At 48.6% G+C, this 27,883-nt stretch overlaps 2 protein-coding genes across 2 annotated transcripts in view; both read right to left on the bottom strand.

The window, feature by feature from the left end:
* MRPS6 (mitochondrial ribosomal protein S6) overlaps positions 1 to 21,538 on the bottom strand; it is a 44,230-nt gene extending 22,692 nt beyond the window's left edge. The window contains exon 1 of the mRNA XM_088160508.1: positions 21,268 to 21,538. Within this exon, the coding sequence (XP_088016634.1) occupies positions 21,268 to 21,312 (45 nt within the window). The 5' untranslated portion in view covers positions 21,313 to 21,538. The remainder of the gene's footprint in view (positions 1 to 21,267) is intronic.
* Positions 52 to 10,980, bottom strand: SLC5A3 (solute carrier family 5 member 3). Its single transcript, XM_088160507.1, has one exon. It carries the CDS (start codon positions 7,683 to 7,685, stop codon positions 5,532 to 5,534), a length of 2,154 nt encoding a protein of 717 aa, XP_088016633.1. The 5' UTR covers positions 7,686 to 10,980; the 3' UTR covers positions 52 to 5,531.
* Positions 21,539 to 27,883: the final 6,345 nt, after the last annotated feature.

The following is a 27,883-nucleotide window of genomic DNA, read 5'->3' as shown; positions in this document are numbered from 1 at the left end:
CAAATGCTATATGGTATCATTTGGTTTTGGTCTGAAATGTATTTTAGAGAGTTAAAAAAAAAAAACAAAAAACAACAGAAAAAAGGCAGTTCATTAACTGGTATTTTATATAAAATCTGCAGAAAAATACAACAGCAACAAAAAACCCAAAAATACTTCACAGATATCTAAAAAAACATTTTTTTTTTTTTTCTCAGAGATACAAGGTAAAGCAGCATCACTTTGACACTGTGCTTTAAAAAAGAAGATGATGAATGAAAAGACTGCTCGAGTGAGATTAGAAAAATTTTGCTTTCTTCTTGAAGAAGACTACTAACATTTTGCACAGCAACTATTTTTATAACCACCTCATTTTTAAAATTCCTAGACACAGAATTGTCATTTCACCGCCAGTTTTGCTCAAAGTGTCTGACTTTACACAGTGGAAACTGAGAATGCCAAGTGTCACCAGATGTCACTATACCATGAGTTCAAGATTGGAACAGAAGTGAAGCAAATGCCTTGAAACCAACACCAGGAAAGAAATGAAAGTGTTTTGTAAACAAAACAAAACCACTTTGCAAAAAAAAATAAAACAACAACAACAAAAAAAAAATAAAACCAGAAAAACCGAGAGTTCAGAGATCTCACAGTGAAATCAGAAATTCTAATTATGTATGTTTTTACATTCTAGGACTACTCTTTACCTTAGGCCAATTAAAGCACATTAAACCATTTAATTATATACAAACATTTTCTTTAAGAAAACAAAACGAAACAAAAAAATTTAAAACATTGCACAGAAGTCTGCTTTTAACATCACATAACAAGGTTAGTTTTATTTTCAAAACAATTACATTTAAGGGCACAGAACATACAGAATACCAAATTAACAGATGAATAATTTTGCTTCTCTGTACATGCTAAATCCAAAGATTTCCTTGAGAAAGCTGGAGCTTGGCAACTCCAACTTCTTCCACGTCTCCTGTTCTCTGAAAGGGAGCAATTCCCAACACCTCCTCTATCTCAGGATTTAAAAAAATAGATATATAAAAAAAATAAAGCTGTTTTAAAGTCGTAAGCATCTTTTTTAAGTGCTGGCAGAGCTCCCTGGGTGGCTCTGCCCCCTTCCACTGTAACCTCGTGGAAAGAAATTCTTTTTTTTCTCCTCGGTTACAGGGCTCATGACTCTCATCAGAAGTCTCATCTTGGCCCTTCTGGGATTAAGGAACACACAAGTGGAGAAGTAAAAAATACACAATATAAGGAATATATACTGAAGGCCATTTTTATTTCTTACAATCTCGCACTGTTTCCTTTCCCTAAAAGCTAAACAGGAAAAATTATTTGAAAAAAAAAATTAATAAAAAAACCCTCTAAACTTTGGCAGAGAATAGCATCAAATCAGCCATTTAAAAAAAAAAAAAAAAACTTAAATAAAAACAGTCTCCCAAAATGTACTATTAAATTCTCAAGAAGCCTCTTCTTTTTTTATTTTCTTTTTTTTTTTTTTTTTTTTTTTAAATAAAAGGCTTCTACCATTTCCAGGAGCAAAATTCAAATATCTTACCAGAAAAAAAATAAGTTAAGGGAAATAACAAGAAGAAAAAAAAAGCTGTCATTCCAAACTCAGTTTTCCAAGACTTGTCATCCTAAGCTCAAGGCAATATAATAAATAAACCCATTGCTGCAAGACACAAGCACAACCAGCCCCTCCCAGGGGGAGGAGACCAGGCAACAAAATTCATGGAACTGACTGTCCATGGTGGGAAACACTCTTGTGGTTCTGCTGGACCAAAAAAATGGGTTTTTAACCCCAAATTCATCAGTTTCCCCCTCAGCAAAGGCTTGTTTACGCTATAAGAAAAAAAAAAAAATAAAATCCCTTCTCCTACACAAGGTCCTTTTTGCCAGCAGGCAGCTTGCTTGGAACCTTAGAAATATCTTTATTTAATAATAAAGGCCTTTTATTAAGTGGTTTTATGCAGCAAAGAACATCAGCAATTTCCAGGACCTCTAGGACACAACGAGGCTGAAGAGCAGCACACGAAAACACCTGAAGAGAAAAAAAAGCACTGGAGAAAAAAAATTCGATTCAAAGCTTCACAACACCAGGTCCAAAGATTGGGTTAGGGGGGGGAGACAGATTAATAATCCATGATGATCCTGCCTGCTAATTAGTGTGATTAACGTGGCAGCTCGTTAGCAAAAGGGACAAGAGATGGGAGTGGGAGCTGGAGCACCTGGGGCTGTGCAGAGCTTTCCTGAAGGACAAGAGTCCCTTCCCAGCCAAGGGTGGTGTCCCCATGGATGTCACCGAGCAGGACACAGGGTCCTGGCTGCCAGCTTTTCCAATGTCCCCATGGATGTGACAGAGCAGGACACTGGGTCCTGGCTGCCAGCTTTTCCCATGTCCCATGGATGTGACAGAGCAGGACACTGGGTTCTGGCTCTCAGCTTTCCCCATGTCCCATGGATGTGACAGAGCAGGACACTGGGTCCTGGCTCTCAGCTTTTCCAATGTCCCCATGGATGTGACAGAGCAGGACACTGGGTCCTGGCTCTCAGCTTTTCCAATGTCCCCATGGATGTGACAGAACAGGACACTGGGTCCTGGCTCTCAGCTTTTCCAATCCCCCATGGATGTGACACTGAGGTCCTGCCTGGTAACTGCTCCCAGTGTCCCCTGTGAGGAGCGAGGGGCTCGGGGAGGGATGAGGAGCAGGGAGGAGCCGTGGGAAGCGCTGGCAGAGCCTCCTCCAGCCGTGCCTTCGGCTGCCCCACGTAAGGCACCCTGGGGAACAGCACAGGGGGGCGATGGAGCCGAGCCAAAGGGTCCCTGAGCTAACCTGGCTTCCCAGGTGGTGGCAAAGCCTTGGACATGGAGGGTGAGGAGGAGGAGCAGCCTGGAAAATCCCAGTGCCAGGCGCTGCTCCCGAGTGGTGCCGAGTTCCGAACACGAATCTCCTTCCCTGGGCCAAATCTGGGTGTTTGAGCCACATCCCAACCTTCTCAAGAGGATATTGTTGGGCTGAGAATTTTCTTTACCCTCTACAAGTTGTTATTTTTCATCTCCCCTAGGATCAAACGTTGCCCTAAATTATTTTTATCCTGTATGGAAACAATTCCCCGCGTTTTACATCATCCTTCACAGCTCAGCCCACTAATGAAGCAATTTGAGATGCCATTCATTTCACACACCAGGATTTCACCCTTAAATAGGATTTAAAATGTTTTCCCAAACCAATCGTGAGAAAATGTGTCCCATTGGTAGCAACATCAACACTAGGTATGGTGATTCCTCTCTACAAATATTGCAACAACACTCCCAAGTTTTCCACTCTGGAGTAGTTCTACTTCTCAGCAGCAACAACGAAGCCAAGTGGAGAAAAGTGGGGCAGCTCAGCCTCTGGTCAAAGTTTTGGAATGAATGAGATTTAATCGATATAAAAACACCACCAAAACAAACAAAAACACCCTAAAAATAGAAGTGAATCCTTTTATCCGCTAATGTGTTGTAAACGATCTGCTAAAAGCCACGTGGATGGCACCACTGGAAAAGCAAACTTTCTCCAGCAGTCAAAGGCAGGATTGACCCAAATTTCATCTCTACATAATGGTTTCCCCCACAGGAATTGGTTCTTGTTTGTGTGCCAAGGAAATGTTGCTGGACCCTGAACTGCTTTTGGTGAACGCTCACAATGGTCCCAGTTTTGGTTCGTGCTCTCCTGAATGAGCTCAGGAGCAAAGACAACTGGAGGAATTATTTCCATGGAAAGCCTGGACATGACCACTGTGTCCTGGAGAGAGAAGGAGTTGAATCCTGGTGGGTTCTGCTCCCAAAAAACCAGAACCCAGCTTGGCTTGGGGGAAGGATGAGAGCACCAAGCTGCTGCACACCTGGGAACTGCTCATCCATCCTTCAGCACCAAAGATCCTCTGGATGTGGAGACCTACAAACAGCTCTGACTGCCAGGGAGGAAATTGAGGTTTTTGGAAAAAAATCCTGAGGACAGGACAGACCTCAATTTGGCGACACAGATCGTGGCTGCACGCGTTCCCTGTCTCCTGACACCGCATCCCTGCGGATCCTTCCGAGGAGGGAGGGAGGGAAAGGAGGGAATTTCTTCACACAAAGGTCACTCATGGGAAGGGGCTGCCCACGGAGGTGTCCAAGGAATGTGGCACTCTGGGCTGGGTGACAAAGAGGGGATTGGGCACAGCTGGAACTCAATGACCAAGGTGGGCTCTTCCAAGCTCAAAAAAACCCCAAAAGTTTGACAGGGTGAAAGGGGAAGTGGGAGAAGACTTGAGGCAAAAGGACTCTGGAAAACAAGGAGCACTTTCACCTCCCTCTCCCATTTCCCCTTCCTTGCCTTCCCAGTTGTTCTCCCCCTGCAGCATCAGGGCAGAGGAAAAGCTTTCTGCAGGGTGAAAAAGGGTTTTTCAAGGCATGCAAAGCCTCATGTTTCTCTTTTTCCCATGTGGTAGAACCTACAAACAGATTTTCCCCCAGAAAGAAGCTAATCCTAACAATGTCCTAAAGGTTCAGAGGCTGAGTGAGTCTTTTTGGCCATTTACTGGAACTCAAGAAACTCCACCCAAACCTGAGGAAAAAATTCTTTCCACGGAGGTGGCAGAGGCCTGGAACAGCTTCCCAGGGACATCCCAAACCCATCCTAACAATTCTGGGGTTCTTCAATTTCAATATACTACAAACCCCACAGAAAGAATAGCTCTTTTTTTCTTCTCCTCCACTGACAGTTTGTCATCTCCAGGCTTATTTTTGTTTTAGTTTTTACGGTTTTTTTTTTTTAAATACAGCAACTTTTCAGTAATGGAATTTACAGTGAATAAAAATCAAACGAGAAAAATTTCCTTACAGAGAATTAAAAAAAAAAAAAGGCAGAAAGCTGCTAAGAGCTATCATGTTTTAAGTGCTATAAAATGAGACAAAACAGCTTCCTGTCGTTGCCAGAAGAAAAATGAGAAACTGAAAGAAAGAAAAAAAAAAGCAGCGAGTGCAATTAAAAAGCGCTAAGTTGGCCAAGGTAATTCAGTTATTTTATAAATGTGCATCACAGCTCTGCATTTAAAAATCTTTTGATACAGCTTTAATCACTCAGATTTTACACACTGCTAACTGATTACCTGTTATCTTCACTTAATGCTGACTGAGCTGTAACTGCCTGACTTCAAACACAGCCACCTGCCCGCCTTTGGTATATTTATACACAGAAAAACAAAAGGTTAGTGCTGCAAATGGAAAAAAAAAAACAAAACCAACAAACAAAAAAACAAAACAAACACAAAAGGGGAAAAAGAAAAAGCCACCACAGGACAGGTTCTGCTTGCAGCAGAGGGAGGACAACACATCTCAAATGGTCTCGAAATAGGCTAAAGCTGAGTTGATCTTACAATTATAGCGTAAACAATGCCTGGGTTGTGGTTATGTTGTTTGAAAAGAAAAGAAAAACCAAAAAAAAAAATCTCCAGAGACCTGTATCAACTTCTGTATGTTTAAGCCATACCCTTAAAAGTTCACTATTCACTCACAAAGAGAAGTAGACAAACATGAAGATTCCAATTGAACAGACACAGACCAGTCCAGTATTTAGTAATAGTTTAACTTTTGGAGTCTCTTCCAGCATTTGTAAACAAACAGTCTCTTCCTCGACCTCCCGAACCACTCTCTTGTTTATGTTTTTACTTTTAAAGCCACAGAACCAATCTATGAATTTCAAATGTCTCGCCCTGTCGTCAGTCCCCTCCTCCTCCTCCTCGTGCTTTTTCTCCCCCATCAGGGCGGCCTGTCCGTTGGAATAACAATCCACGGGCGTCTCCACCTCGGAGTGGCTCACCGAGATCACCGGGTTGCTGTCGTCCCTGCACGTCACCAGCAGGTTGATGTCCTCCGGCTTGACGTTTTTAATGATGTTCTCCTCCGACTTGCCGTTGGGGATGATGTGGTTGGCGTTCTCGTTGCACTTGAGGATGCTCTTCTCCTGCGCCTGGTACAGCTCCCCTTTGCCGGCGCTCTCGGGCACGCTGCGCTTCCTCAGGGCCCAGAACGTGGTGGTCCTCACCTGCTCCTTGGTGGGCGGCGGCGTCAGCAGGCTCACCACGACCGTCACCACGCCGGTGATCCAGAACAGGCCCGTGGCCACGTACATGTAATGGATGTTCTTGATGAAGCTGGGCCTGGTGTCGGGCTGGTCGCACTCGGGAGCGCGGTAGAAGAAGGCCAGGACCAGGCGGATGGCGCCCAGCACGAAGCCCGCCATGCCGCCGTAGAAAGCTCCTTGCTCGTTGCAACGCTTCCAGAAGATGGCCATGAGGAACAGGGCGGCCACCGGCGGCGTCAGGTAATCCGCCACCTCCTGGATGTACAGGTACATCTGCCCGCCCTGCATCTCCACGATGATGGGCACCCAGGCGATGCTGATCACCACCATGAAGGCCACGAAGACCCTGCCCACGATCATCAGCTCCCGGGAGGTCGCGCTCTTCCGCAGCAGTTTGTAGACGTCGAGGGTGAAGATGGTGCTGGCGCTGTTGAAGATGGAGTCCAGGTCGCTCATGAGGGCGGCGATCATCACGGCCATCATGAGCCCGCGCAGCCCCACGGGCACCAGGTTCATCACCAGGCGCGGGTAGGCGATGTTGGAGCAGCCGGCCCTGCTCCCGCACACCTGGAAGCAGTGCTCGGGGTTGATGCAGGCAATGTCATCCACAAACAGGATGCGGGAGATCATGCCCGGCACCACGATGATGAACATGGGCAGCAGCTTCAGGAAGCCGGCCATGAGGGTGGAGCCTTTGGCATGAGCGATGTTTTTGGCGGCCAGAACTCTCTGCACGATGACTTGGTCGGCGCACCAGTACCACACCGAGGCCGGGGTCTGTCCCAGCAGAAATCCGGGCCAGGGAATGTCCTCGTCCGTCGGCTCGCGCAGCATTTTCAGAGAGTCGGGCTTCGGGCTGACGTTGCAGGAGTTGGTGTTGGAGATGTTGTAGGTCAGCAGGATGGAGGTGATGTTTGGTGAGGCCAACATGTACCTCCTTTTCACTTCTTCAAACCCACCGACCTCCATGAGGCTTATGATCATGAGCGTGAGGGCCCCGACGATCATAAGCAGCGCCTGGAGGGTGTCCGTGTAGATGACGGCCACCAGCCCTCCGGTCACCGTCAGCAGCGCCGTCATTCCGATCAGCAGGATCACCGACAGGTACAGGTTCCACCCTAGGGACTCTTGGATAAAAAGCGCCCCTGAATACAAGTCAACCGAGAGTTTGGTGAAGATATAAAGGATTAGAGACAACGCTGCAAAATAGATTTGAATCCTATGCCCTCCGAACCGCTTGGACAAGTATTCGGGCATGGTGTACACTCCCGACCGGATGTAGACTGGCACGAAGACCCATCCCAAAAGCTGCAAAAGCATTAAGGCGTTGAACTCCCACGCGCCTACGGCGAATCCGCTCGCCGCTCCAGATCCTGCGAGCCCAATGAAATGTTCACTTCCAATATTGCTCACAAACAACGAGGCCCCGATAGCTACCCAGGTCATAGAACGCCCTGCCAAAAAGTAGCCACTCACGGTGCTCCGATTGCTTTTCCACATGGCAAAGAAACCTATGCACATTACAAGCACGAAGTACAGGGCCACAATGGCAATGTCTGCTGGCTCCAAAGAAGCCCTCATTTTTGTAACCAAAAAAAAGCTTTCGCTGACGTCCACTTCTCGCCCCCCAGCCAACGTCTCTTAAGCACCACGTGAACCAGTTTTAACCAAAATCAACACAGCGGGTCAAATTCTTTGTCCCTTGGTTTGCTGTCCTGATGCTGGTGGCAGTGGTACATTTACTTTTCTCCGCTTCTCAAATTTGGGAACTTAGCACGCACTTTTAATCCACATTCCACAAGAGCATCAGCCTTAACTCAGTTGATGTAGGAGAAATTCTTAGTTGCAGCTAAGTTTAGTGAGGCCTACTGTACCAACCCTGCAAGGCAGCAAAGACAAAAGACAAAGATTGAATTAGAGAGGAATTTCACGAAGTAATGAGAAAAAATTTGAAGTGTAGTAAAAACAAATCACTGAACACCACAGATTTTTCCCCCTTTATATTTCCTGCAATCCATAACAGACATCATTCAGTATTGGTAGGGCTGAGTGGGAAAAGCCTTTTACAAGTCAACTTCAATGGTTACAGGTACCTTTAGAGACGCAGCGATTCGGGACGATTGAGTGACCCAAATTCCTCAGAACATGGCAAGCAACAAAAATACATTTTCTTTTTCTTTACTCCGATGTCTCACAAGTCTCCTTTTCAAGCCACTAACCACATCTTCCTCTTTCAAGCAATCTTAGGAAAATAAAATTAAAATAACCCAACAAATAACAAGGCTACGGAGCCCAAACGTGGCTCAGCATTTCCTGCACTGCAACTCCCCCAAATGCTGGGAGATTCTGGCACCACAGGAATGCACTTGAGACAACAGCTGGCTGCTAGAAAAATCAGAATGAGGTCACAGCGCTGTCAAAAAACAACATTCATTTCAAATCAGCTGGAGAATCAAGGTTATTCCACAGGTTTTGAGGTGAGTTTGCTCCTGTCCGGGGTACAGATAATCACAGGGTTATTTTTCACTTGGAAAGAGCTCTCCATACACATCCAAGTGATCCAAAGGGAGAAAACATCCCATTCCAACAAGTGGCAGCAGCAAAACTCTGCCTGACATCCCATGTTAGGGCCAGAGCCTTTGGATACCCACAGCTGGGGTTTTGTGGGAGCACCAGAGGCTCAGGAAGGAACACTGGGTGCATTCTGGCAGCAGTGGCAGCTGGAAGGATGCCAGGAAATGCCCTTCCCAGCATCCATTCCCATCCCACCATGGAGAGGTGGAAGGTATGGAGGAAAAGCTTTCCCTGTCACCTCTTCCCCAATTCCCAATCCCAACCTGACAGCTCCCAAACACGCCAGGAAACAAATCCCATTTTGGCAAGCAGGACTGAAGCTCTGGGAGTGGAGGGATGGGGACAATAAAGCCTTGGTGGCAGAGGAAGGGGCACTGAGGAGCTGCATGGAGGCTCCCTGGTGGATTTGGGATGTGCTCCCATCTCCTGTTTATGCCTTGGGAGGTACCACAGAACCATGGAAGGGACCTTAAAGCCCATGGGCAGGGACACCTCCCACTGTCCCAATGTCCAACCTGGCCTTGGGCACTGCCAGGGATCCAGGGCCTGGCCACCCTCTACCAACCCAGAGGCTTCTAATGGGATCAGAGAGAGCTGGACATGGGATTCTCCCATGTCCTACACCCAACGGCCATGGGAAGGAAAGACCAAAGCAAGGAACAGGTTTAGTCTAGAGGTCAGAACACAAACGTTTAGCAGCAATAATGAGATTATTACAGAAGGTGAGGAACAGGGTCTGACTCCACTCCTCTTTCCCACCCACTGGTAAAGGCACAAGAAAACCAACACTGAATCTTTTTTCTGGCCATAAATTCTCCCAAATCCTCCAAGCATCAGCTCCAGGCATCCCCTTCCAGCTCATTCTCTGGCACGAGGCTGAAGCTCCCATTTCCCCATTAATTAATGATTAATACAAACAGCCTGATAGCATATTCTAATATTTGGTTGGTTTCTTGTTTAGCATCTCTGCCATATATTGGGTTTGTTTAAAGGATCAATAAAACCATTTCAAATTCCAAGAGAGTTAAGGTTGGAAATGCACACATGTTGAAGGCAGCAATGGTGCCGGGGTAAAAACGTGCAACTCCTCACAGATTTTAAAAATAGATCCCAGCAAGCCACAACTTCAACCTTAAGGAGAAATCCACCATAGTGTCATTTGTATGGTCCAGCTGTTTTTCAGAATTAAAAAAAAAAAGTAAAAAAATAATAAGGGTTCCCCCCCCCCAGCACCACAAACCCACTTGAGAATAGAGATATTCCTTCTGTTGGAATTACAGCCAATAATGAGAGACTAAGGAGCCATGGCACAAAACAGACTGATTACAGCACTGGGCTAAATTTATCATTCCTCTGAAGCCTCAAACCACAGATGTATTTTCAATTCTTCCACAGAAGAATTCACATTTCTCCCCACCCGCAAATACAGGAGTAGTTAAATGGTCTAATAGCTTAATCCAACCCAAAATTATAAACACTTCACATCAGATGACGCAATCAGAGCCAAGTTTAATGGACTATTCTTAGTTTTAAGCACTTTGGAGCAACACTTTAATAGTGTTGTGTCTTTTGCTATATTCAGCTAATTTTTCAACTACGTTATGTTTATACCAAAATTATAAATATTTGAAGGGAAAGGGAAGAAGAGATTTTTACTGAGATATGACAAAAAGAAAATCTGCTATACAGAAAACCAGATAAGGAAATGGTAATAATTAGTATTTTTAATGTTCTGTTGTCTTTCTTATTACTAAAAAATGTTTGATTTTAACTTGAGCTCACCCCCCACCATCTTCCCTGCAGGTTCATCAGTGACCTGTCACAAATATCCTCAAGAACAATATGGAAAAATCACAAAAATATCTGTTCAAATGAATTCTATTTGACACCAGAAGTATCCAGATATTCACAGGGAAGCTGTGGCTGCCCCTGGGAATGTCCAAGGCCAGGCTGGATGGGGCTTGGAGCCACCTGGGACAATGGAAGGTGTCCCTGCCCTGGGGGTGGCACTGGATGGGCTTGAAGGTCCCTGGGAATGCAAACCTTCTGTAATTCCAGGATCCAGACTCTCTGACAAGTGTGTCAGTATTAGATGCAGCTGCCCTCAAATAAATTGTGACATTGCTCAATTAAGTCACTTCAGCTCCAAGGGGCTCATTCCAAGCAAAATAAACAAAATGTGAAGTTGCTGGAACGTTTTCCATAGGAAGATACAGCCAGACCATGCACCTGAAATAATCAAATTTCTGAGAGCTGAACCCTGCCCTTTGTCACCAACACCTGAGGTTTTTTTTTTTGGTTTTTTTTGTTTTTTTTTTTTTTTTTTTTGGTTTTTTTTTTTTTTTTTTGCAGGGTTCAGTTTTTGCCTGAGCTGGAAAGTTTTCAGCAGCCACCACAAATTTGCTGCACTGTCACTAAATTACAGCACTGAAGTAGCTTCTTGTACCAGTTTCTTAGACCTAATTCCAAAATAACCCTGGAACTTTTCTTCATTAGGAAAATGAGACTCGTCCCTCTGAACTTTCAGCAAGTTCTGACCTCAAGTCTTACAAAGGACTTTTGAGATGCCCCATGTGAGTTTAATCCTGAGTTATTAGAACAGTGAACATTGTGGCACTGACAGAGGGAGGGAAAAAAAAAATAAAAAAAAAAAAAATAGAAGGCAGAAAGACAGTGCTGCTGCCAAGGACTGGGAATTTTCTTCCCTGAGGCTGTTTTCTGGCTGGATCATATCAAAGACACAGAACAATGTGCTTCCCTCTTGTCTGGAAATAGAGGCTGCAGCTCTGGTGAAACAATGCATATGTCTCTCCAACACCCAGCCTGTTCCTTAAGGGGAAAAAAAAAAATCCCAAGCAAATCCCTGAAGAGAGATTTCATAATGTGAAGCAGACCCAGGGTGGGATTTTTGAGGAGAAATTTGTACTATTGCTCTAAAGGAAAACTTTCTCCACAGTGCTTTTCTAATAAAATGGGTGTTTAAAACATGCCAGAGTCCAACTGCTCCAGCTCTGAAGCCACGATTTGTTCTCAGCTCCGTCGGCTTTTCGGCAGATGGGAAATTTCTGAGCTGACTTTCCTTTTCTCCTCACCAATCCTGATGTTTTAAGGGTTAATTTGGGGATGTAGATGCCCACCTATCCCACAGGAGTGTCCACTGTTAGCAAATTAAGTGCTTTGCTCACAGAGTTCCAAGTAGTTTTCAGTTTATTTCTTGGGAACAACATTTTCCCTCTCCACCTTCTTCAAGCAGGAGTATTTGAACTCAAACCTGCAGCACTTCACCTACTGAACAATTCTGTTCAGGGAAGAAATGTGCCCAGATTGGCAGGATGATGGAAAATATTAACTGTGCCACAGAAAAAATGAATAAATAACAAGAGGTCTGGTGCCTTGAGTGGGGTCTGTAGCATGTGCAACCCCCCGGGTGTGTTTTCCGGACTCCTCGCTCTCCTGGCCGTGGACACATCAGAGTTCCTACCTGTCCACTGCTCCACTGTGAACACAAGGGGAAAAAAAAAATAAAAAGAGGAAAAGCTTTGTTCCATTTACTGCAGCACTCCAGAACATAAAAAAGGAGCACTGAAGCTCTTCATGGAGTAAGTGATACATAAATTATGTAGCACATGCCCTTGAGGAAGCAGGGGCTATCCTTGGCAGCTGCTCAGCACAGCCCTCAGCATCCAGGGCAGCAGTTCCAGGCTTTTCCCTGAAAACCAGGAGCTGGGGCACAGCAATGTGCCAGGAACCCTCCTGGGACAGACAGGGAAGGCAGAAGTTGACCTGGAGCATCCAATAAATAATTTGAGCTGATGGGGATGCCAGGCCAGACCTGAACTCAAGAGGCTGCAGCAGGAAAGGGCCACATTTCCAGGTCACCTGAGCCAACCTGACTGAAGCTGTTGGTCACACTCTGCATCATCACCACATCAACCTCCTGCTGGTCTGGAGAACTCAGGAGCCAACTCTAAAAACCATCACTACCAAAAAAAAAAAAATCCAATTTGAGGTGCAAGGATCAAGTCACTCACTCAAAGGAGTTGTTATGAACACGTAAGGAACTTTTTTGGTCAGGAATCACTCCAGCTCTGCTCTTTGTTTTACTGCAGCAGCACAAAAAAAAAGCAGTTTGTTCCAGCATAAGTTCTTCTGGATTCTCTTCTACACAACTGCTGAGGGAGACATGAGAGAAATAAGTAACCCCAGAGCAAGAGACACAGAGAACTCACTGGGTTTGCCAGTCAGAAATGGGATGTCCAGGGGACAATCACAGAGCAGAAACTGGAGTGAAGAGAGGCCAACAGGAGCTCAAGGGCACTGGGACTGACACTGTTAGAGCAGGACAACATTTAGTTTTCGTTTTGGGGATTTTTAAACCATTTTTCACCCCTCATCCCAAGCAAATACACCTATTCCAGTGTCCCACCAAGTGACAAATTTCAGGAGTGGGAGAAGGCACAGGAAGGACACTGCAGCAGTCAGTGACACAAGAGAAGCTCCAGCCTTGCAAAGCAAGAAAAGATGGATTTTTTCACAATCTGCATCACCCTCCCCGAGCCACTTCATGCCACTGCCTGTGACATTCACACTTGGCTGGTTCTCTTTGCCAAGAGCCAGTCCCCAGCACTCCAGCAGGAAGAAGGAACTGATTTGCTTCCACTGTTCTTCCCAAAACTCCAAACACCTACAGGGCAAGGAGGGGGGTAAGCTGGGGACAGAGGGAAGGAGATGGAAAGTCTCTTTTTATCTGTTAAAATACAGAGATACCAAGAAGAATTTCTGTCTTCTCCAGACCTACCTAGACATGATGTAGCATCACACCCAGGAGATTAATCCATCAATTACCAATTTAAAGCAAATAAGGAGTTAATAACTTCCTTTTCCCCTTGTCAGCTCTAAGAATTGGCTTATGTTTCCAGGGGTGACAAATGTTATCTGGAGGAATTTCTTCACTGAAAGGAACTGGAAGAGGCTGCCCAGGGAGGTTTGGAGTCCCCAAGGAAGGCCTGGAGGTGGCACTCAGTGCTCTGGGCTGGGGACAAGGTGGGCATTGGGCACAGCTGGGACTCCATGGGCTGGGAAGGCTTTTCCAAGCTCTGGAATTCTGTGAAGGGAGCAGAAATTGCCAAGGAATTGAGCCTCTCTTCCCTGAGAAAAATCAGCAGAACCTTTCCTTCCTGGGCTGCAGCTCCAGCAGGGCCCTCCTGAGCTCAGTCTGTCAGCAGAAAAACCCCAGCAAGGAAACCACAGAGAGGTGACATCCACCCCTCCACAGGACACAGTTCTTTTCCACAGGAACTGAAAGCAAAAAAGGGGCAGAAGCCACGTGCTCAACAGCAAAACCAAGGGCAGCAGAGGGCAAAAAGCCAGACATTTTCAAGGAAGTGGGAAGGGGCTGGCAAAAACTGGAAAGTTCTGGCTTGACACAGCACCAGGCAAGATCCCCCCCCTGCCAGGTTACAGTGCACTGGAAGGTGCAGGAGGACACTGAGTCCCAAAAGGCTCAAATCCTTTCTTTATGGGAACCCCAAATGCAGCAGCATGAACATTTCACTGCCATGGCAGGAATGAAGGAGGGAAGCACTTGGTCACCAGAGCAGCAGCAAGAGATTGGGTCAAACAAGCCTCAACAGCCAAGAATTTGATTTCTGGAGTGGGTTTGGGAGCACTGCAGTTCTCTGGACAAGGTTATCACCTTTTTAGAAGTAAATATCAAAAATTCTGCAAGATTTCTGCCTCTACTGAAGATGCCCTTTCCTTCAGTTGGAGGTTCAAAGATGTGATGCAGCTGGTGGTGATCATCACTCAGCAGGGACTGGATAGTCCCAGCCTAAAAAATGTGCTGGTTCATCCCATTTGAGAAGGATTTTGGCTGGGAGAATGAAGAACTTATTTGGGAAATGAGAAAGAAGTAGTGGCAGTCCCCATGCAACTGGGCAAGATACCAGGAGGAAATTCTTCTTCAAATTTCTAGGAAGAACAAAAAAAAAAAACACCACAAAAAACCAGACTCATTAAGCTTCTTTAGGACTTCCCCAAATTCCCATCACATTTCTGACTGCCCACAATCTTTGGAAGAACATAAAGTATCCCCAGGACTCTTGATAGCTGAGACAGAAGAAGTTCAGGATCCTACATAATCCAAGAATTTCAGGTTCTCCAAGCTTCCCATTCAGCTGGATGCTCTTTCAAGACTTCTGATCCTTCCTGGAGATTTCAAGACACTAAAACCAGAGTTCAATAAAATTCTGTTGGTTATAAAACAATTAATTCTAATTACAAAGCTTGATGCAGTATATCTGTATTAAAAGCTACCAAACATTGATTTCTTTACCAATTTCACTAAACACATTCCCTCCCTGTATCCATCCTCTGCAAGGACCTGGCTTTTTAATATTCCCTGGATTTTTGCAGGACTGAACACAAGGATTGGCTTGCAAATGGACAAAGCAGGATTAAAAGCTGCAGAACAGCAATTCTTCTGCAGTTCCTCAATCCTATTTCTTGGGTTCATGACCCTCCCTTTATACCATCCACTTCCTTCCTGCCCTTCTCCTCACCAGGGATGAGGAATTTTCTGTAGAATCTCATTTTCAGCACCAATATTTCCACCAGTGCTCCACAGGACAGGTCCTTCACAACTTGCCTTACTTTCCATGTATTTACTTCCAATTTTTCCAGTTCCACTTCTCCATAATTAGTTATATTTTGCACCTATTTCTCTGCTTTTATTTTTACCTGCTTTCACCTTTCTATCAGCTCCTCAGTGTACACTGGGGATATTCCTGCTGCTCCATAGGGCAGGAATTTTCCAGGGAATACCCTGGTGCCCAGAGGTTCCTGCTGCCCTCAGGTAAGGGACACAGAGGGTGGGACACAAAACTCTATCAAGCAACTGCTTCCACATAAACAGCTCTTCCTTCATCCCACATTTGCAGCCAGGGAGGTGTGGGCAGCTGTGGTTTCAGGAATTATCAACCTGACAAATCACACAATCATGGAATGGTTTGGGTTGGAAAGACCTCAAAACCCATCCAGTGCCACCTCTGCTATGGGCAGCAGGGACACCTTCCACTGTCCCAGGGTGCTCCAACCTGGCCTTGGACACTTCCAGGGATCCAGGGGCAGCCACAGCTTCTCTGGGCAAAGAAAAAAAAAAAAAAGGGAAAATAAATTACTTGATCAACAACTTAACAACTTCCAAAGCAATTCTTCGTGTGGCAATTATGATTCTGGGACAAGGGAACTGGAGAAATCAACTCCTGAAAGAACACAGAGAAAACTTCTATCATTCCAAATTCCATGGAATTGATGAAGATTAGCAGACAGAAAACACAAACACACGGGAGCTGAAGGAGCAGCTCCTCCTCAGTGCTACAATTGACAAATTTCCAGGAGTCAGTCACGTTTCAGGGCTTTCCAACAATGGTGTTTGAGCACAAAGGCTGCTCCTGCCTCCTTTCCCAAGAGTTCAGGGACACAATCTGCTCCATGCTGAAGTTACCAACACCTCCCTGCTCACAGCCAGAACACATCAGGAACAAAACACAACCGGGAGCAAAGAGCTCATTGCTGAGGAGGAGCCAGGGGCAGCCTAAAGAAGTTTGAACTCAAAGGTTAACCCCACTGCTGTCCCCTGAAGAGGGACTGGCCAAATCCCACTGAAATCCCACCAGGGGCCTGCAAAAAACTGCAATTAGGCTTCAACTATTCTGCAGGAGAGAATAATCCTCTATGTCCCCTCAGACCCAGGCACGTATCCCACACTTGGCAACAATTCCAGCTTTTCCAAGACTGAAAATGTCAAATATCAGGCAAGAGGGTATCGTTCCCAAATGCTGTCTGCACCACTCTCTCCAAAATCCACTTCTTTTTATGGAATGCTCAAGGAAGAAAACAAACAGGTGACTCCTCCAGCAGAGTCAGTGCTGGATCTTGCTGTTTTCTGATCCTGTCTTTTAGTTCCAAGGCTTTGGTCTCCTTTCCAGCACCACCCCCGACTCCAGGATCCCTCCCTGCCAGGCTGAAGAGCCTGCTCCAGCCTACTAAAAATGCCAGTGGGAACAGAGGAAAAAAAAAAAAAAAAACTTTTGTGAAATTTTAACCTGCTCAGCTGAGAGGAGGGGCGGGGAAGATGCACAATTCCAGTGGAAGAGCAGGTGGTTCACGGGAAAGGAAATAAAATAAAATAAAATAAACCCTGTATCTTCCTGCTTCGTTTTCTTCCCCCTCCTTCCTGGCAACTGAGACATCAAAAGCCCAATTGCTGCAGCTGCCTACACAGCAATTAAATGGAATAGTCAAGATGTCAAGCAACACTACTGCCCATTTACTTTGGCTTTCCCAAAATAGCCAACAATCTCCACAGGGCAGGTAGGGAATTTTGGAAACACAGCAACCCACTCCAAAAGCAACAAACAGCTGCTGAAGACAAGTTGTGTTGTGAGAACATGGCTGGAGAAATGAGAGCCCACATTCACTGCAGAATTATTATTATTATTATTATTATTAGGAGGTGTCCAAGGCCAGGCTGGACAGGGCTTGGAGCAACCTGGAATAGCGAAAGGTGTCCCTGTTATGTGGAATAAGGTGATTTTTAAGACCCCTTCCAACCCAAACCACTCTGAGATTCCAGAAATGGGTGGATGGGTCTCCTAGTTCAGGTAATTGCTGCAAAAAAAAAAAAAAGTTAGGTTTTAGATTGTGACACTGTGTGTTTGAACTTTGTCACAGGTGAAATGAGCACAGTGCTAATAAAATATTGATAAATTTCCTCATTTTTAGTGAAATACTCGGAGTTATTCACAAGTGCCTGTTCAGTTCCAGTTACAAAGTGGTGCTGTTGAGGATGGCTGTCCCTGTGCTCTGCTCTGGGTGCCAAGTCCAAGGTTGGACTCCACCCTGGAGGTCTTTTCCAAGCTCAACGATTGTGGGATTCCCACTCTGTGTCCCAGTCCCCCCGGAGGTGTGGCACTGCCACCCCACAGTCACTGCACAAACGGCCTCAGAGCAGCAGGAAACCATTTCCAGCTCTTCCTTCCTTCCCTTTTCCCCTCACTTCCTTCGAGGGAGTTTCAGAGCTGCCTGCAGAGCCCTGCTCTCCTACCCGGTGAGAATTCCTGCACATTCCCTCCTGGGAATTCACTGCCCTTCCCTGCTGAAGGTGCTGCTCTACCACAATCCCCCCACTCGGAGAAAATCAGGAATCCTCAGCTTTTGTTATGAGCAAGGAATTCAGGCCACGGACAGCTGTATCTTCATTTTGCACTTTTCCCTCCAGCCCAACTGCAGGGTTTGGCTGGGGCAGGTAAAATTTGGTTTGCAAACACCTGGACACTGCTGAGAACAAATCTGCCACCAAGCTCCCCCCAGCATTTGTTCTTTCCATGCAGCAAAATGGGCAAAATGAATCATTTCACCTCAATGTGCTCACACCTTTCTCTGCCCAAATCCATAAACTCATATGCAGCAACACAAACCCCTCACCCTCCAAATACACCACAGAGTAGGGAGATTTATTTATTTCGGGGTGGCTTTTATTATTGTTGTTTTCCTAAGAGTCACCAACTGGGGGCTCTGCTGATGAAAAACTCTCTGTATATGCAGAGTACATAAAATATCCTGTGTTTTAGTATATAAAAACACAGTGGTTTTTAGTCCAGGTCCATTACCTCTCACAAATCAGGACAGAGAAGAGCTGCTCAGCTCTGACTTCAGAATGAAATCCTGACTTTTTGTGCAAAGTACACGCAGACAACCAGTGTGACAAAGGCTGGAAATTGAAACCAGTGCAAAGTGAAAGTTTTCTCTCATACCCCCACCATTCCCAAAGCTCTTGGGTGTTGTGTTTTTAAGGCACAAAAGGAGAGCTGAAGAGGCTCTGGAGCCTGCCAAGCCTGAGGATGGATGGGATGTGCTGCCCTGGGACCCTCCCAACAGACTCCAAACAGGAGCCACATGAAGGAAAAGAAAGGGAAAGGATCCCTGACTTGGACACCAGCAGGGTTTAAAGTAACAAAAACGAGCTGGAAAGACTTATTCTGCCTGGATCCCTGAAAATGCCAAGGGAATTATTAAAAGAAAGTTGTGGGTGGGGAAGACCCCACAGAAGCACCAAGTTTGCCTCTGTGGAGAGGCAGCAAAGTCTCCAGGCTGAGGTTTGCACCAAGCTGCCAGAGAGCTCTGAGAAATTCAGCAAAGCCAAGTGACAAAGGTTTGGTGGTTTGTTTTTTTCTGGAGGACAGGGGAGCTGCCACAGGTGAGGAAGGACATCACAGACACCAAAAGAAGAGCCAGCACTTGCTCAGACAGCACCAGGACACGCAGCCACCACAGAGGGACTGACAGGACAGGACAGGGAACACCTTCCCAGGTGCTGTCACCGGCGTGGAGAAGCAATGTCATTTCTTCTTCTACAGGAGGGAGTCATGGAATCAATTCCATTATTTCAGACTGGCTTATTATCCCCATAGCTTGCCTCATTTAATTCAGTATTACAGCCAGGATTATGCACATCTTACAGGGGTCATTAGAGCAACCCCTCAGCAGCACCACAGAGCATAAAACCACCCGAGGAAATATTTCCAAGTGTTCTCATGGCACAAGAAAGGCAGCAGCAGCAAAATATAGGGAAAACAAAAAAGCACCCAGATCTGGTGTGCTGAAAACAGCACGAAAATAGCAGCACCTACAGAACAGACTCCAAATTTTAGACTTACAACAAGGGTGGGTTAAAAACACCAGCACAAACTGAAATGTTTGGACATAATCACAGAGCTAAAAAAAACAAAAAACAAAAACCCTTAAAGATACATCCATGTGGAAAGAACATGCTGGAGAGCCCAACTTCAAAGAGGCAAAGGTTGCAGATGTTAAATCCCGAGTGCACTGACGCTCATTAGAAGCATCTTACAGCTAAAAGCTTATCCCTGCATCTCCGTGCTCAGATCCTAGAAACCAGAGAGCCTTTCCAGCAGAGAGCACTCCATGGCATCCTTTCAGAGAAGTCAGTTTATTCCTGCCTCAGTATTATGGCAGGTTTGTTATCCTTGCTGTCCTGCCCTGCACTCCGAGTGCCTGCCCAGCTTAATGCATCTCCCACATCAACGGCACGGCTACAAAAAGCACCTCTGCCTCATCCTCCCATGGGGAGAGGTGTGGAAAGAAACAAAACAAAACAAAAAAAAATCGGACAGAGATTATATATCGACAAGCAAGTGGAAAAGCAGTGTATTTTTGCCTGGCTGAGCCAGTGCAGCAATGTCACTCGGCTTTTTCCCCGCTGCTGTGTTTCTCCACTAGAGGACCCAGGTGAGATGTCTCTACTACAGCTTCTGCAGCTAAACCACGGGGAAAAATATATTATAAAAAAAAAAAAAAAAAAAAAAAAGCCAGCCCCGACATGTGGATGGTCCATGTAAAATGAATGGAAATGTACTAGTGCATGCGGCACACCAGACGTGCTCCCGTAATTCCCAAAAAACCACGGCCACGCTGCTGAGCTGCTGCTGCTCGGTGGGAAACGGTGCTGGTGGGAATGAAGGATAAATCCCGGACTATCCACACCGGGCTGGATCAGAGGGCTCCAGCCCAGCGCAAGTGCTGCTACATTCCAACACCAGCACCGCATATGAAGCTGGAAAGTAGCAGATAAACAATGGCTATAGAAGGTACTAGAGAAGGGCCAGTATCAGCTGTTATTTCCCAAATAAACCTCCCATCCACACGGAGATAACCCTATTTTATTATTATTATTTTTACGCACACACATCCCCATTCCACCCCCCCTCCCCGCCGCTTCCCCCACGTATTGACTCAGCTCCTGCCGAATGGGAAGAGCATCATTTAACCGAGCTCTGTTATCACCGCGCTGCCAAAAAACAGCGGCAACGGCTGCTGCCACCCCCAGCGCCCCTTCCCGGGGGCGATAGGGCCCAGCCTATCGGCCCCGCTCAACCGCTGCGGGCAAAACCCCGTCCTTGGCACTTCCCTGGCACACGGGGGGGAAGGTGGCACCCCGCGGTCGGGAGCTGGATGGAGCGAATCCTTGCTTTTCCCCCCCTTTTTCCCCTCGGCCCGAGGCTTGGCGGAGCCGAGGAGGTGCCCGGTGATGGCAGCGCAGGTGCGGGGAGGGGGGGATGGAAAGCGCTGGTGCTGCAGAGCGACAGGGGGATGGATGCGCTGGCACGGGCATGGGAAGGGCCGGCTTCACCTGCTCCAGGCACGGAGGGAGGGGATGGGCAAGGAAAAAAACCGCATCTCGGAAAGCGTGGGATCTGCTTACCTGCGGAGCGGAGGGGAGGGGGAGAGGGGACTGCGGCTCGGGGGCAGCGACTCAGCCAAGTGTCCGAGGGCGCGGGCAGGGAAGGGGGCGATGGGCGAGGGGCCGAGGAGCGGAGGAAGCCCCGCGGAGCCCGGGACACGCTGCGACACTGCGGGCGGACAGGGCCGGCCGGGCCACGCGGTGCGGCGGGGACAGCGGGCACCGAGGGGACACCGAGGGGACACCGCGGGCCAACAGGGCGGGGAGGAATCTGCCAGTCCCACCTGCTTCCCTCCCTTCCTCCCGCGTCTCCTCTCCCTCACTCACCCTCTGCATGGCTTTCACGATCAAAGCCAGTTCATAGCGGGGCATCTTAGAGCTGCCAGTGGCGGGAGGAGCGGGGCACGGGGTGGGGAGGAGGGGGCTGCGGCGAGGCCGGAGAGGAGGAGCAGGGGAAGGACAGGAGGAGGAAGATGAGGAAGGCGCAGTCCCGGCGCTGTGACGGCTCCTTCCCGCGCGGCTCCCGCGGCTCAGACGCCCGTACGGGCAGGGGCGGCGCGGCTTAAAGGGCGCAGGAGCTGCGCACGCTCGACCGGGCCGGCCCTGCCCGCGCCAAGCGCCGCCCCCGCCGGGCCGGGGCTGCCCCGCACCGCGGCCTGAGGGCCGGGACCCCCGCACGGGCACGGCCGGGCCCTCCCCGCGCTGCCCCCGCGGCCGGCGCCGCCCCCGGCCCCGCCGAGCCGCCCCAGCCGCCGCCGCTGCCGGCTGCTGCAGGGAGTGGAAATTTCCACTGCGCCGCCCCCTCGCTCCCCCCGCCGGGCCGCGCTCACACCCGGCCGGGGCCGCGCACGGAGCGCCGGGGGGGAGCTCGCGGCCGCGCCGCCGCGTGTGGCCCGCGCGTGGCGGGGGCGGCTGAGGCCGCGCCGGGCGTGTGGCGGGGACAGCCGGGGCGTGAGGGACACCTTGCTCGTGTGGGACACCCCGAGTGTGAGGGACAGACACCCCGTGTGGGACAGACACCCTGATCGTGTGGGACACGCCGAGTGTGAGGGACAGACACCCCGTGTGGGACAGACACCCTGCTCGTATGGGACACCCCGAGTGTCAGGGACACCCCGCTCGTATGGGACACCCCGCTCGTGAGGGACACCCCACTGGTGATGGACAGACACCCCACTAGTGTGGCAGGGACACCCCACTCGTGTGGGACACCCTGCTCATGGGGGACACCCCGCTGGTGAGGGACACCCCTCTCATGGCACCGAAAGGCTCGGGTGGGATGGCACACGTTCAATCCCCTGTCGTGGGCACGGACACCTTCCACCAGGCCAGGTTGATTCGAGCCCTGGCTAACCTGGCACCTTCCAGAACTTTCCTCATCCTCAGGACACCTCAGTGCGCCCCCAGGACTCTCCTGTTCTCAGAGCTCCTCGGTGCACAGCCAGGACCTTCTCCATCTGCAGAGTCCTTCAGTGCACCTCCAAAACTTCTCCATCCTCAGGGCACCCCAGTGCAGGCCCAGCACCTTCCCCATCCTCAGGGCATTGCCAGAACTTCTCCATCCTCAGAGCACCCCATCCTCAGAACTCCCCGATGCACAGACAGGACAATCCCCATTCTGAGAGCACCCCCAGGTCCTTCCTCATCCTCAGAGCATCCTCAGAACTCCTCCATCCTCAGAAGTCTCCAATGCACAGCCAGGACAATCCCCATCCTCAGAGCACTCCCAGGTCCTTCCCCATTCTCAGAACTCCCCAAGGCACAGCTAGGACCTTCCCCATTCTGAGAGCACCCCCAGGACCTTCCCCATCCTCTGGGCACCCCCAAGTCCTTCCCCATCCTCAGAGCACCCCCAGGTCCTTCCCCATCCTCAGGGCACCCCCAGGTCCTTCCCCATCCTCAGGGCACCCGCAGTCACAGCCATGGGGTGAGCAGCTCTCGGGTGGGTGTGCTGGGCTGTGGAGCAGCAGGGTGTCAGGAGCAGCAGGGTGGAGGTAAATCTTCATGTCTGGCCTTGGTGCCCGAATCCTCCCAGCGTTGGAGGCTCTGGACAGCATTTGCCAGCCTGGCACGCGCCCCTGGCGTGGTGCTCACGTGCGGCCACCAAGGTCAGTGACACAGATCCCTGCAGCTGCAGCACATCCGACACCAGCGTCCAGCCAGGCTGTGCTGGAAGCTGAACCACTTGCTGCCACTACAGAAAGTGTTTGAGGGGCCTGGGGGTTTGTTTGAACATTCTTTGTCTCATTTTCTTGTCTCTCCCTTCCCTCACACCGATGCCCAACAATCTGGCTTTGGGGAGACACAAATTTCTGCCCAAGCTGTTGAAGCCCTCGTTGCTCCGTCCTGCTGTGAGGAAAGAGGGATGAGAAAGCAGCCCCACCATGCCCAAGGGGAGGCAGAGAAAGCAGCAGATCTCGAGATGAAAAAAACTTTAATGAAATATCACTGGAATCCCAGCCCCAGAGAGGCCTCAACACCTTCCCTGGGAGCCCCAGCCGTGCCCTTTCCACAGCCAGGGTGCTTTGCTTCTGCTCTGCCTGCCCAGGGGAGGCTGCCACGCTCAGTGCCACGGGTCCTGAGGGCAGGAATGGAAATGGAAAACTTCTCCCAGCGCTTTTCAGCAGCACTTGCAGCTCAGGCAGCCCCGGTAGTGCTGTGGGCCTTCCTTGTCTCTGGCAGGTGTGAGCTGCCCGTGGTTCCCAACACATCCTGTGCCCTCCAGGCACGAGGGCCGTGGGAGTCCTGGGAGCTGTTTTGGGTACTGCTACAAGACAAATCGCCTGTGCAGAAGTGTTTACAGGTATTCCCAAGCTCCCACCCCTCCCTGCTCAGGCAGTAATTGCCAGGCAGCTGACAGGGAGAATTTACTGCCTGTTGGTGTTCACAATGCAAACTCTCCCCGGGTTTGCTTCCCTTTACTTTGTTTCCCTGTTTGTTTTCTAATGCAGTGTTGTTTGGCCTGAGCTTCTTCCTTATTATGAACATGTGCCTGGCAAGTTCAGGAGGAAATCCAGGTGAAGTGGGAATGCCCAGGTATCCCTGCCATTCCCACATCAGCCATTCTCACCCTCCAGGTGCTTCTTGCACAGCCACAGGTGACCCATGATGTTCTCTTTGTCACATTTGAAGCTGTCACGTTTTGGCCAGGGGCAGAAAGGAGTGGGGAGAGCTCTAATGCCCACTTCTTCCAATGCTCTACCTCCTCCAAACACTCCTCTGGCAGAAGAAAAGGAAACGTTCAATCCCTGTCCCTGCCATCTTCCCAGTGCTGCTTTCAAATGCCAATATCAGATTCCCAGTAGGATATAAACTTACAGTCACTGTTCATTCTCACTTCTAACTCCATTCCACATGGAATCTCCCTAAATACACATCTGCATGTGGCCAACTCTCCCCTTTTTTGGGAATCTCCCCCACCCTAGCTGTATTTAAAGCTGTCTCAAGACTCCCCAGACATCATCCCAAGCCTGAGTCCATTTTTGTCCGTGATGGGATTTGCTCCCAGCAGAAACATTTGGTCCTGAGACTCATAAACCCATTCCCAGGTGGATGCTTGATATCCTTGGAATGAGATCTGGGTGCCTGAGAGTCTCTCGTGCAACGTGGGTTGTGACTACTACACCTGTCTGTCACACGTGTGTGGGCATCTCATGGAGCATCCCAGAATCCCAGAGGCACCAGGAATGTGGGAAGAGCCCCTCAGGATGAGCCAGTGCCACCCCAGTGCCAGCAGCATCCCCCAAACCCTGTCCCCAAGGGCCACATCCAGCCTGCTCCTGAACACTCCCACAGACAGTGACTGCAAACCTCCCTGGGCAGCTCATCCCAAGGCCTGACCACTCTGCCAGGGAAATTTTCTTTGCCAATCTCCACCCTGAGCCTGCCCTGCTGCAATTTGAGGCCATTTCCTCTCCTCCTTTGCCTGCCCCTCCTGGCAGGGACTTGTGCAGAGCCACAAGGTCCCCCCTGAGCCTCCTTTTCCCCCCTTTCCCAGCTCCCCTCAGCCCTTTCCCAGCTCCATTCCCTGCCCTGGACACCTCCAGCCCTGCCCTTTCCTGCCCTGTCCATCCCTTTATGGAAGCTCAGGATGATCCCCAGATCTTTCACCACTGATCCAAGGTGTCCATCAGGTCTGACCTCCCTTGAATCACACAAGCTTGGTTTTTCCTGCAAGAGCATCCAAAGATTGCAGGAAATGTAATATTTAATATTTAAAAGCACAGGGTTAGAGAAGATGGTCTGAACGAGTGGTGCCCATGCCCTGAATACTCAGTAAGGAAATAAAAACTCCCCTAAGAGAGATTTTATTTACTTTATCTAAGTAATAAGTGTCATGCAAAATGTCCTGGCTTTTTCATGCTGGAATTTGGGCAAACCACCCTCTTTGCATCCTTCTGTCCCTATCCCAAAGAGCAGCACAGAGAGCATGGATGAATAATTCCACCCTTAATACCTCACCTTTTGTAATAAAGCACAAGATAAAAATATGTCCTCATGCATTCCATATACATATGCAAATGCAGGTTTTCTTTGGGAAAGATTTTGGGAATGTTTGGGGGTTGTAGCAGAGTGGGGATCTGCTCCCAGGGAACAGGGACAGGACAAGGAAAATGTCCTCAAGCTGTGCCAGGAGAGGCTCAGGTTGGACACCAGGAGCAATTTCTCCATGGAAAAGGTGGTCAGGCCTTGGAAGGGGGTCACAGCTTGGATTCCATGATCTGGGAGGGTTTTTCCAACCTCAATAATTCTGGAATTCCATGAAAAAATGTCCTGCAGTATCTCAGAGGCTCCTGAAAAAGAAACTGGCTGGGTGTGGCAGGGTTAAGGAGGAAAATGAAAGACAAAAAAATGGCACTTTTAGAAGCTGAAAATAACCAGTCAGAGCCTCTCCAACCACAGATATTTTGGGTTTTAGCAGTCTCTTGATTAGGCTGGACTAAACCTCATTTTGCAGCAGGCCCTCTGTGCACCACAGAAAGCCAATTGTCTCCTCTTACTAAAAACTTCAATTTCCAACTGTGACACGTTGCTCAATATCAAAATAAAATCAAAATTTATCACAGTTTTAGGACTGGGATGATGGTTACCTCCAGCCCAGGATCAGGAGAGATATTTGGAGGTGCTGGTAGAAAAGAGGAAAGAGGAATTGCCCTGCCAGGTGAGGTTTTGTTTGCCTGGCTATGGGCAGGAGTGTAGGACAGGTGCAGTCCTGTTCTTCCTGCAATTTCCTCATTTCTCCAGGAGGTTTGTCCATCAACACCACACATTTCAGGTGGGTTTAGCATTTAGGACTAGGATATAATGAGAGGATGTAAAAGAGAGGGAAAAAGAAAAGGGAGGAGAATAGATGGAAAAAGACTGAGAGAAAGAAAGGCTAGATTTGAGGAAGAGTAGGACATGGAAGATTAATGAGCTAAAAGATAGCAGGAAGAATCATGGATTTGTGTGTCCAGGATGAGCAGAGGGATGGAGCAGCTCTGCTGGGAGGAAAGGCTGGCACAGCTGGGATTGTTCAGCCTGGAGAGGAGAAGCTTTGGGCTGAGCTCAGCGTGGCCTTGCAGGGCCTGAAGGAGCTGCAGGAACCATGGAGAGAGACAATTGCCAAGGGATGGAGGGACAGCACCCAGGGAATGGAGGGACAGCACCCAGGGAATGGAGGGACAGCACCCAGGGAATGGAGGGACAGCACCCAGGGAATGGCTTCCCACTGCCAGAATATTGGATATTAGGAAGGAATTGTTCCCTGGGTTGGTAAAGAGGGGCTGGGATGGAATTCCCAGATTTGCTGTGGCTGCCCCTGGATCTCTGGAATGTTCAGTTCCAGGTTGGGACATTGGGGTTGGAGCAGCCTGGGACTGTGGGAGGTGTCCCTGTTATGGCAGGGGTGGGGTGGGATGGGCTGTGAGGTCTCTCCAAACCCAAACCATTCCATGGATCTGGGATCTTTCTTGTCACCTCCTTTCAGGCATTTCCCTTAGGTCACCCCAAAGCTTCTCCTCTCCAGGCTGAACAATCCCAGCTGTGCCAGCCTTTCCTCCCAGCAGAGCTGCTCCATCCCTCTGCTCATCCTGCTGCCTCCTCTGGAATTGCTCCAGCAGCTCTGTGTCCATCTGCCACAATGTGATGCTTGCACACCATGGAAGGAGTTCGGATTCTTTTCGCTGTTTACTTTTAAAAAGCTGCATAATTGCACACATCCAATCTGCTTTAAATGAGGACTAGGTTGCAAAATCAATACCACATAATGAGGAGCGTTATTTCTTCTTCCTCTCCTTTGCATCTGCATATGCAAAGCAGATAATTGCCTACTTTTCTTTTCCGTGGGCTCTGTGCCACATTTATTTTTCAGGGTGGAGCCACTCTGGAGCTGTGTCAGGATGACATAGTAGAGGAGGCTGCTGTCTCCAGAAGTTTTTTCCACATTTGTTTCAGCAGACAGAAGATGAGCAGTGAATTTGCAGGGAATGACGTGGGAAAGGATGAGCTCTTGGGTTTAAACCAGCTGGGATGTGCCTTAGGAAGGGATTGAATCCCTCCTTCCCTACTTGGGTGAGGCTGCACAAGTCAGTTAAACCACACTTCTTGCAGGTGGCCATGAATTTCACCCTCCCAGTTTCTGAGTATCTGAATTGACATTTTGTGGTCTCATTTGCAGAAGTGCTGAATGATCCCAGATGGAATAAATTCAATTGGTGCTACACATGTGAAGAGCTCTGAATGAGGAACGCAGCAACTTCTTGAAATACTCATTTGGGCTCTTCACTGAGGAACCACAACCTAAAGAACCTTCAATTGCAGGTGATTCCAGCCCAGCCCAAACCCATCACACCCAGGAGGAAACAAACCCACTTTATGGCTGATTGTTTTTTCCATGGAAAAGGAAGGAAGGGGAATCTTCTTGCTGTTTATCCTGATGTCCCAGAAGTGTCCTGCCCAAAAA

This window comes from Sturnus vulgaris, chromosome 2 (assembly GCF_052056855.1).
Source record: "Sturnus vulgaris isolate bStuVul1 chromosome 2, bStuVul1.hap1, whole genome shotgun sequence".
In the NCBI taxonomy this organism is placed as follows: domain Eukaryota; kingdom Metazoa; phylum Chordata; class Aves; order Passeriformes; family Sturnidae; genus Sturnus; species Sturnus vulgaris.
The sequence above is the reverse complement of the archived record's forward strand: the minus strand, read 5'-3'. Positions and strand labels throughout refer to the sequence as shown.

Coding starts and splice junctions, on each gene's coding strand:
- SLC5A3 (XM_088160507.1), bottom strand. CDS start 7,685: ATGAGGGCTTCTTTGGAGCCAGCAGACATTGCCATTGTGGCCCTGTAC.